Below are 11,184 nucleotides of genomic sequence, written 5' to 3' on the forward strand. Positions count from 1 at the left end.
CTTTTTATGCCTTACTATATTGGCACTTTTTATACCTTACTATACTATGACTTTTTTATGACTTTTTATGCCTCACTATACTATGACTTTTTATGCCTTACTATACTATGACTTTTTATGCCTTACAATACTATGACTTTTTATGCCTTACTATATTGGCACTTTTTATACCTTACTATACTATGACTTTTTTATGACTTTTTATGCCTCACTATACTATGACTTTTTATGCCTTACTATACTATGACTTTTTATGCCTTACAATACTATGACTTTTTATGCCTTACTATATTGGCACTTTTTATACCTTACTATACTATGACTTTTTTATGACTTTTTATGCCTCACTATACTATGACTTTTTATGCCTTACTATACTATGACTTTTTATGCCTTACAATACTATGACTTTTTATGCCTTACTATATTGGCACTTTTTATACCTTACTATACTATGACTTTTTTATGACTTTTTATGCCTCACTATACTATGACTTTTTATGCCTTACTATACTATGACTTTTTATGCCTTACAATACTATGACTTTTTATGCCTTACTATATTGGCACTTTTTATACCTTACTATACTATGACTTTTTTATGACTTTTTATGCCTCACTATACTATGACTTTTTATGCCTTACTATACTATGACTTTTTATGCCTTACAATACTATGACTTTTTATGCCTTACTATATTGGCACTTTTTATACCTTACTATACTATGACTTTTTTATGACTTTTTATGCCTCACTATACTATGACTTTTTATGCCTTACTATACTATGACTTTTTATGCCTTACAATACTATGACTTTTTATGCCTTACTATATTGGCACTTTTTATACCTTACTATACTATGACTTTTTTATGACTTTTTATGCCTCACTATACTATGACTTTTTATGCCTTACTATACTATGACTTTTTATGCCTTACAATACTATGACTTTTTATGCCTTACTATATTGGCACTTTTTATACCTTACTATACTATGACTTTTTTATGACTTTTTATGCCTCACTATACTATGACTTTTTATGCCTTACTATACTATGACTTTTTATGCCTTACAATACTATGACTTTTTATGCCTTACTATATTGGCACTTTTTATACCTTACTATACTATGACTTTTTTATGACTTTTTATGCCTCACTATACTATGACTTTTTATGCCTTACTATACTATGACTTTTTATGCCTTACAATACTATGACTTTTTATGCCTTACTATATTGGCACTTTTTATACCTTACTATACTATGACTTTTTTATGACTTTTTATGCCTCACTATACTATGACTTTTTATGCCTTACTATACTATGACTTTTTATGCCTTACAATACTATGACTTTTTATGCCTTACTATATTGGCACTTTTTATACCTTACTATACTATGACTTTTTTATGACTTATTATGCCTTACTATATTGGAATTTTTTATGCCTTACTATACTATGTCATTTTTATGACTGTTTATGCCTTACTATACTATGACTCTTTTATGACTTTTTATGCCTTACTATACTATGACTTTTTATGCTTTACTATACTATTACTTTTTATGCCTTACTACACTATGACTTTTTCATGACTTTTTATGCATTACTATACTATGTCATTATTATGACTTTTTATGCCTAACTATACTATGACTTTTTATGCCTTAATATACTATGTTGTTTTTATGACTTTTTATGCCTTCATATACTATGACTTTTTATGCCTTAATATACTATGACTTTTTATGCCTTCCTATACTATGTTTTTTTATTACTTTTTATGCTTTACTATACTATGACTTTTTATGCATTACTATACTATGACTTTTTTATGACTTTTCTTACTATACTATTTTATGCTTTACTATACTATGACTTTTTATGCATTACTATACTATTTTTATGCCTTCCTATACTATGTTTTTTTATTACTTTTTATGCTTTACTATACTATGACTTTTTATGCCTTATTATACTATGACTTTTTATGACTGTTTATGACGTACGATACCATGACTTTTTATGCCTTACTATACTGTTGTTTTTATGACTTTTTTTCTTACTATACTGTGACTTTTTTATGACTTTTTATGCTTTTCTATATTGTGACTTTTTATGCCTTACTATACTATGACGTTTTTATGACTTTTAATTTCTTTCTATACAATGACTTTTTATGACTTTTTATGCCTTACTATACTATGTCGTTTTTATGACTTTTTATGCCTCACTATCCTATGTTGTTTTTATGACTTTTTATGCCTTAATATACTTTGACTTTTTATGCCTTAATATACTATGTCGTTTTTATGACTTTTTATGCCTTACTATACTATGACGTTTTTATGACTTTTTATGCCTTACTATACTATGTCGTTTTTATGACTTTTTATGCCTTACTATACTATGACTTTTTTATGACTTTTTATGCCTTACTATATTGGGACTTTTTATGCCTTAATATACTATGACTTTTTTATGACTTTTTATGCCTTACTATACTATGACGTTTTTATGACTTTTTATGCCTTACTATAATATGACTTTTTAAAACTTACTATCCTATGACTTTTTTATTACTTTTTGTGCCTTACTATACTATGACTTTTTTATGACTTTTTATGACTTACTATATTGGGACTTTTTATACCTTACTATACTATGACTTTTTTATGACTTTTTATGCCTCACTATACTATGTTGTTTTTATGACTTTTTATGCCTTACAATAATATGACTTTTTATGCCTTACTATACTATGACTTTTATATGACTTTTTATGCCTTACTATATTGGGACTTTTTATGCCTTACTATACTATGACTTTTTTATGACTTATTATGCCTTACTATATTGGAATTTTTTATGCCTTACTATACTATGTCATTTTTATGACTGTTTATGCCTTACTATACTATGACTCTTTTATGACTTTTTATGCCTTACTATACTATGACTTTTTATGCTTTACTATACTATTACTTTTTATGCCTTACTACACTATGACTTTTTCATGACTTTTTATGCATTACTATACTATGTCATTATTATGACTTTTTATGCCTAACTATACTATGACTTTTTATGCCTTAATATACTATGTTGTTTTTATGACTTTTTATGCCTTCATATACTATGACTTTTTATGCCTTCCTATACTATGTTTTTTTATTACTTTTTATGCTTTACTATACTATGACTTTTTATGCATTACTATACTATGACTTTTTTATGACTTTTTATGCCTCACTATACTATGTTGTTTTTATGACTTTTTATGCCTTGCTATACTATGACTTTTTATGCCTTATTATACTATGACTTTTTATGACTGTTTATGACGTACGATACCATGACTTTTTATGCCTTACTATACTGTTGTTTTTATGACTTTTTTTCTTACTATACTGTGACTTTTTTATGACTTTTTATGCTTTTCTATTTTATGACTTTTTATGCCTTACTATACTATGACTTTTTTATGACTTTAATGCGTCACTATATTATGTTGTTTTTATGACTTTTTATGCCTTAATATAGTATGACTTTTTATGCCTTCCTATACTGTGTCGTTTTTATGACTTTTTATGCCTTACTATATTGGGACTTTTTATGCCTGACTATACTATGTCATTTTTATGACTTTTTATGCCTTACTATACTATGACTTTTTTATGACTTTTTATGCCTTACTATATCATGACTTTATGACTTTTTATGCCTTACTATACTGTGACTTTTTTTATGACTTTTTATGCTTTACTATACTATGTCTTTTTATGCCTTACTACACTATGACTTTATGACTTTTTATGCCTTACTATACTATGTTGTTTTTATGACTTTTTATGCCTTACTATACTATGACTTTTCATGCCTTACTATACTATGTCATTTTTATGACTTTTTATGCCTTACTTTATTATGGCTTTTTTATGACTTTTTATGCCTTACTATACTATGACTTTTTATGCCTTACTATACTATGTTGTTTTTGACTTTTTATGCCTTACTATACTATGACTTTTTTTATGACTTTTTATGCCTTACAATACTATTACTTTTTATGCCTTACTATACTATGACTTTTTTATGACTTTTTATGCCTTACTATATCATGACTTTATGACTTTTTATGCCTTACTATACTGTGACTTTTTTTTATGACTTTTTATGCTTTACTATACTATGTCTTTTTATGCCTTACTACACTATGACTTTTTTATGACTTTTTATGCCTTACTATACTATGTTGTTTTAATGACTTTTTATGCCTTACTATACTATGACTTTTCATGCCTTACTATACTATGTCATTTTTATGACTTTTTATGCCTTACTTTATTATGGCTTTTTTATGACTTTTTATGCCTTACTATACTATGACTTTTTATGCCTTACTATACTATGTTGTTTTTGACTTTTTATGCCTTACTATACTATGACTTTTTTTATGACTTTTTATGCCTTACAATACTATTACTTTTTATGCCTTACTATACTATGACTTTATTATGACTTTTCATGCCTTACTATATTGGGACTTTTTATGCCTTACTATAATATGACTTTTTTATGACTTTTTATGCCTTAATATACTATGACTTTTTTTATGACTTTTTATGCCTTACTATACTATGTTGTTTTTATGACTTTTTATGCCTTAATATACTATGACTTTTTATGCCTTCCTATACTATGTCGTTTTTATGACTTTTTATGCCTTCCTATACCATGTCGTTTTTATGACTTTTTATGCCTTACTATACTGACTTTTTTATGACTTTTTTTGCTTTACTATACTATGACTTTTTTATGACTTTTTATTCCTTCCTATACTATGACTTTTTTATGACGTTTTACATCTTATTATACTATGACTTTTTATGCTTTAATATATCACTTTTTTATGACTTTTTATGCTTCAGTACAGTATGACTTTTTACATCTTAATATAGTATGACTTGTTTTTGCATTATTGTTCTATGATATTTTTAGGACTTTTTATGCCTTACCATAATATGTCGCTTTTATAACTTTCATGCCTCATTATAGTATGACTTTCAATGTCTTACTGTATTATGGAATTTTATGCCTTTTTGTGCCTTACAATACTGACTTTTTTACGACTTACTATACTGTGTTGTTTTTATAACTTTTATGCCTTACTATACTATGACTTTATATGCCTTATTATACTATGACTTTTTTATGACTTGTAATGCCTCACGATACTATGTTGTTTTATAACTTTCATGGCTTAAAATATTATTTCGTTTCAATGACTTTTTATGCCTTAGTATACAATCTTTTTTACAAATTTTTATGCGTTACTATACTATGGCACTTTTTTTACTTTTTATGTTATAATATACTGTTCTTTTGTGACTATTTATGCCTTACCATACTGTCATTTTTATGCCTTATTATTGTATGATTTTTTATGGCTTACTTTACTATGTTGTTTTCATGATTTATTATGTCTAACTATACTGTGTCCGTTTTATGCCTAGCTATACTATGACTTTTACATGACTTTTTATGCTTTACTATACAATTATGATTTTATGACTTTTTGTACAATTTAATTTCCATGACTTACTTTACCATGTTTTTATGACTTTTCATGTCTTACTATAACATGTCAATGTTATTACTTTCAATAGTTTCATTGATGTGACTTTTTATGACTTTCTACACCATGATGGTTTTATGACTTTTTATACAATTTCATTTTAACGACTTACTATACTTTCAAGCTTTTATGAATTTTCATGCCTTACTATACAGTTTTTATGCCTCATTATACGATGATGTTTTTATATCTCACTATACTGTGGCCTACTATACTATGTCTTAACCCTAACCCCAATATTCACATAAAAGCAGTTGATGGACATTCTAAACCAACTATAAACTTCTACCTATCACAAATTTTGTTCTCGTCTTGGAAACAGAAGAAAGGAGGCTGAAATTTCAAGTTAGAATTGCAGACAATATTCATTTATTATATTTATTCAAACAGTTAAAGTGCAGGAAGAACTACAACAGAGGGTTAAGGGCTCAATGGACATCACAGTCAAGACTTATATCCTAATCTAAATTAACACACGCTAACAAGTGCTAACTGGTGCTAACTGGTGCCCAAGCTGACTGAAATAAACGTGGATCCTAGAATATAGAGAAGAGTCTCGTTAGCATTGTTAGCTCATAAGAACAGTGTCTAAAAATACTTGTCAATACTCAGGTCGTTAAGGTGAACAACAGTTTCTTTAGTCCCTTTTATTTTGTTTCCTTGGAAACCACTGAGCCAGTCTGAAGCCAGCAGCTGAAGCAGACAAGTAGATTTTTAGACACCCCTTTCAGTGACGTGAAAGGGGCATGGTCAGATGTAAACTTGGTCTCCTAATGTCTCTGTTTAAATAAAAATCAGTGGTTACTGTGATGACAGAGCACTGCCATCTGATTGGCTGCTGTATTGGGGGTGGGCAGAGTCAGTCTGTCAGCAGCAGGTGAGGGGGCGGAGCTCCAGCAGCCATAGCAGGGGTCAGAGGGCAGAGATCGTTGTTGAGTTTGAGTGGAGACCGTCGCTGCTTCCTGAGTGGAACTCTATTGGTAAGAGTCTGAAGAAACACAGAGAGAATTCTGCGCTGTGATTGGCTGAAAGGAGGCAGTGTTTTATTACCTGATAACAGCTCGTCATCAATAAACATGTGTACTGTTTGTAGATCCATTATCTGCAGTTAAAAAGATCATTAAGGGCTGAAGAAAATGTATTAAAATGCCTTAATATATAATATATTCAATTAGTTTATACATTGATTAACTCAATATTTGACACATTTGTATTTGCACATTGACTGAAAATGTCTCATCATTCACATTCATCTAGAAATTAACGGGAGACTCATGAAGCCCTTTACATGTACGTCATTAAGGCCTTTTCAAATTAAGGGCTTTTTAAAGGCTTTAGATTTTCAAACTAAAAGAAGGATCTCTGTCTGATTCAGATGTGTGTGTTTTCATGGACATTAAGGGTTAATTAAGGAGATGTTCAGGGGTTGATGTTAAACAGATAAACTGTATTTACAATGACAATAATGATGATGATGACAACGATGATGATGATGATGATGATGATGATGATGACGACTGACCAGGCGGAGTTGTTGGGCGTACAGCAGCTCCGGTTCGTCTGGTTTCCGGGTTGGCATGGCGACATGCCAACGCTGAAGTTCTGCCATCATCTCCGTCAGACTGAAGAGGACTGCTGGGTCAGCACGGCAACGATTGATCAGCTCCACCAAGCGCTCTTTATAGTGCAACCTGTTGTGACAGACAAGTGAGACAAACACACCATATATTCTGACGGGGAGGCTGTTACTGTGAGAACTGGTCTTACTGGCAGTATCCTCTGTATTCAGGTAGTGCAGGTTGACCGCAGGGCTCCTCCCGTCTGCTGCCATCATCTCTCAGCTCCAAAACCAAACATACTCCTGAAAATGAATGAGTCGAGTCAGTCATTGTCTAAAGGTTCTCCTGAGAACAGAAGGTCAGGTTGGAGGACCTTGAACAGACATGCACACGAATGATGATGATCACGGCACAGCACAGATAGACTTTATTACCTGTCGATAACGCTGCTCTGTAATTCGGGGGGGGGGGGGGGGTTCTACCTGTTTTTGTGTTTCTATATTTGTGGTTGTTTGTCTTTGCCATTGATGTTTATTATTTGTTTTATAGTTGAACTGAAGCAAAATGTCTGTTCAACGACCTCTTGTACAAAGTGTGTTTATGCTTCCCAGTAAAAATATTTGAAATGAGTCAAACTGGGAGAGAGGAGTCCACCTGAGACCTCACCTGTCAGACTGGTGTCAGGTAAGCTGCCATTGGCTGGTTCCAACCAGGAAGGAGACACTCTGTAATACTGATAAAGAAACACAGGTCTCATCAGCACTGTCCACACATCACCTGTGTCCACTTGAGCTCTTCAGGCAGCAGTGTCTTAGGTGTTTGTTACCTGTAGCAGCAGGTGTAGGCGTGTCACGCTCCAGTCTCTCAGGTGATACAGGCAGTCTCTGGGGTGGTGGGCGTGAAGACCTTTGGTTCCACAGTCAGCAGAGAAACCACATGCCTTAGGGTGTTAAAATAAAATAGCCACACACCTGAAACACCTGAGCTCGTTAAACCAGCTTTTTAAATGAGTTCATCGTTCCCTGTTTTATAGAAAAGATCAGAACGTTTCCAAATGAAGTAAAAATACAATAAATCAATCTCAATGAAATGTGACACTGTCATCCTTCATACCTGGAGATGACAGGTAGACAGGTGTGTTAACTACAGTTTAATAGAGTACACGACAGTAGAACCTGACAGTACATGGCAGTAGAACCAGACAGTGTAACTTGACTGTACATGGCAGTAGAACCTGACAGTAGAACCCTGCAGTAGAGGACAGTAGAATCTGACAAAGTAGAACCTGACAGTAGAAGCCTACAGTACATGACAGTAGAACCTGACAGTATATGGGAGTAGAATCTGGCAGTAGAACCTGACACAGTAGAACCCTACAGTAGATAACAATAGAACCCTACAGTTGATGACAGTAGAACCAGACATTAAAACTTGAAACAGTAGAACCTGACATTAAAGCCCTACAGTAGAGGACTGTAGAACCTGACAGTAAATCAAAGTAGAACTTGATTTAGTAGAACTTGACAGTACATGGCAGTAGAACCTGATAGTAGAACCCTACAGTAGATGGCAGTAGAACCTGACAGTAGAAGCTGATAGTAGAACCTGACAGTAAAACTTGACACAGTAGAACCCTACAGTAGATGACAGTAGAACCTAACTTAGTAAAACCTGACAGTACATGGCAGTAGAACCTGACAGTAGAACCCTAAAGTAGATGAAAGTAGAACCTGACTTAGTAGAACCTGACAGTACATGGCAATAGAACCTGGCAGTATATGGGAGTAGAAACTGGCAGTAGAACCTGACAGTAGAACCTGAAACAGTAGAACCCTGCAGTAGATGACAGTAGAACCTAACCTAGTAGAACCTGACAGTACATGGCAGGAGAACCTGACAGTAGAACCTTACAGTAAATGACAGTAGAACCTGACAGTACAAACCGATAGTAGAACCCGACAGTAAAACTTGACACAGTAGAACCTGACAGTAAAATCCCTACAGTAGTTGACAGTAGAACCTGGCAGTAGAACCCTACAGTAGATGACAGTAGAACCTAACCTAGTAGAACCTGACAGTACATGGCAGTAGAACCTGACAGTAGAACCCTACGGTAAATGAAAGTAGAACCTGACTTAGTAGAACCTGACAGTACATGGCAGTAGAACCTGACAATAGAACCCTAGAGTAGATGACAATAGAACCTGACAGTAGATGAAACTGGAACCTGACTTAGTAGAACCCTACAGTAGATGACAGTAGAACCTGGACTCACAGCTCCCAAGGTGAAGGTCTGGCTGCAGCCTCCACAGAACTGATGCTGACACTGACTGCAGGTGAAGTGAAGACAGCCTCCTTTGGACAGACTGAAGATGAACTGACAGTTTGGACACTCTGAGGACACACAAACACATCACAGTCAGACAATAGAACCACATTAGACCACAGTAGAGATGACTCACAGTAAACAACAGTACAGTAAATCAAGTAAAGACAGTAGAAGCTATTTGCCATGGCAGGAACTTGAAGACCTGTGACCCAGTTCTACTCAGGACCTTCTCCTTGTGTTTCCCTGTGTCTTCCAAACATTTCAGATAAACGTCATTGACGAATGATCAGATAAACATTTGTTGTGCTTGTTGTGAAGTGAAATGACCTGACCTGAACCCTTCAGGTTCTTCAGGACCTTGTTCCCACAGAGAGGGAACAGTGAAAACTAAAGAACCAGGTTCAGTTTAAGGTCCTGCAGTGGAAACAGGAGTCCTGGAGGCCCCTTCAGGACCTGGTTCAGGCCCCGATGGTGCTGTGTTTGTACCGATGCTGTTGTAGCTGAGCAGGGTGGAGGTGTGGTGGTCCAGCTGGTTCTGCTGCTGCCAGACTCTGAACTGGTCACAGGACAGACCCTGATGCTGAGTTGACCACTGCAGAACAGAGAGACTCATGATACAGTCAGATCTGAGAGCAGTGACCAGCAGAACGTGCGTGTGTGTGTGTGTGTGTGTGTGTGTGTGTGTGTGTGTGTGTGTGTGTGTCTTACAGGTGACCTGCACTGAGAGCAGGTACTCTTCTTACAGCTGGGACAGTCCATCCTCAACCGGTCAGCCTCATGAAGCATGCCAAATGAACACTAACACACACACACACACACACACACACACACACACACACACACACACACACACACAATTAGTCTGTTAGCTGAAGGTGACGACTTCAAACAGCATCCTGTATCTGACCAAAGAGTCCAGTTCACAGCTGTAAATCCTCAAACTGGACAAACTGGGATTAGTGCACCTCAGCCTGAGACCTGTATTAAAGATCCTGGTCTGTCCTGGTCCTGTCAGGGTTGGGTTCTTACATGAGCACACCAGCAGAAGTTCGGCATCTCCTGCAGAGCTCGATCCCTGAGTTTCCTTTGGAAGAGTTCATGGACCTGAGGAGGCAGGAAGTGACGGATCTGTAAACAAACAAACAAACAAAGTTAGAGCAGCAGGATGTTCCACCTGAAGCTGCATGTTTGTGTCAAACGTTTTTATTGATCAGCAGCTTCAGTCTGTGACTCCACAGTTCTCCAGGTGAGCCCCTCACCTGAGTGTCCAGCAGGTTGAAGTAGTCCATGGACTCCTCCATCCCCCCCTGACCTCTGACCTCAGGTCTGCCACACTGAGGACAAACCAGCTGATCGATGCTTCGCTCTTTAATGGCTGCAGAGAAAAACGTCTTAAAACACGTTTGACACAGGAAGCAGGAGCAGTGAGTCATGGTGATGATCTGCAGGAAATACAGGTAGAGAAGAAGAGATTAAAACAAACCAGCCTCAGGTCAGGACCTCAGAAATTATGCTCTGCTCATCAGGATTGGACTTGACATGGACATGTTGTCCATCTGGTCTCAACAAGGTCAGTGTTTATACTGGTCCACACACACACACACACACACACACACACACACACACACACACACACACACACACACACA

General features: G+C 35.0%; 1 protein-coding gene across 1 annotated transcript in view; it reads right to left on the reverse strand.

Annotated features, from left to right (window-relative positions):
• Window positions 1–6,051: 6,051 nt before the first annotated feature.
• Window positions 6,052–11,184, reverse strand: part of LOC111237348 (E3 ubiquitin-protein ligase RNF31-like) — a 12,749-nt gene continuing 7,616 nt past the window's right edge. Inside the window, exons 8-17 of the mRNA XM_022766409.1 lie at window positions 10,795–10,977; window positions 10,565–10,663; window positions 10,244–10,333; window positions 10,022–10,127; window positions 9,482–9,600; window positions 8,033–8,146; window positions 7,873–7,939; window positions 7,415–7,508; window positions 7,170–7,338; window positions 6,052–6,635 (exon numbers count right to left, since the gene is read on the reverse strand). Of these exons, the coding sequence (XP_022622130.1) occupies window positions 6,507–6,635; window positions 7,170–7,338; window positions 7,415–7,508; window positions 7,873–7,939; window positions 8,033–8,146; window positions 9,482–9,600; window positions 10,022–10,127; window positions 10,244–10,333; window positions 10,565–10,663; window positions 10,795–10,977 (1,170 nt within the window). The 3' untranslated portion in view covers window positions 6,052–6,506. The remainder of the gene's footprint in view (window positions 6,636–7,169; window positions 7,339–7,414; window positions 7,509–7,872; window positions 7,940–8,032; window positions 8,147–9,481; window positions 9,601–10,021; window positions 10,128–10,243; window positions 10,334–10,564; window positions 10,664–10,794; window positions 10,978–11,184) is intronic.

This window comes from Seriola dumerili, unplaced genomic scaffold (genome assembly GCF_002260705.1).
Source record: "Seriola dumerili isolate Sdu_G_001 unplaced genomic scaffold, Sdu_1.0 BDQW01000850.1, whole genome shotgun sequence".
Classification (NCBI taxonomy): domain Eukaryota; kingdom Metazoa; phylum Chordata; class Actinopteri; order Carangiformes; family Carangidae; genus Seriola; species Seriola dumerili.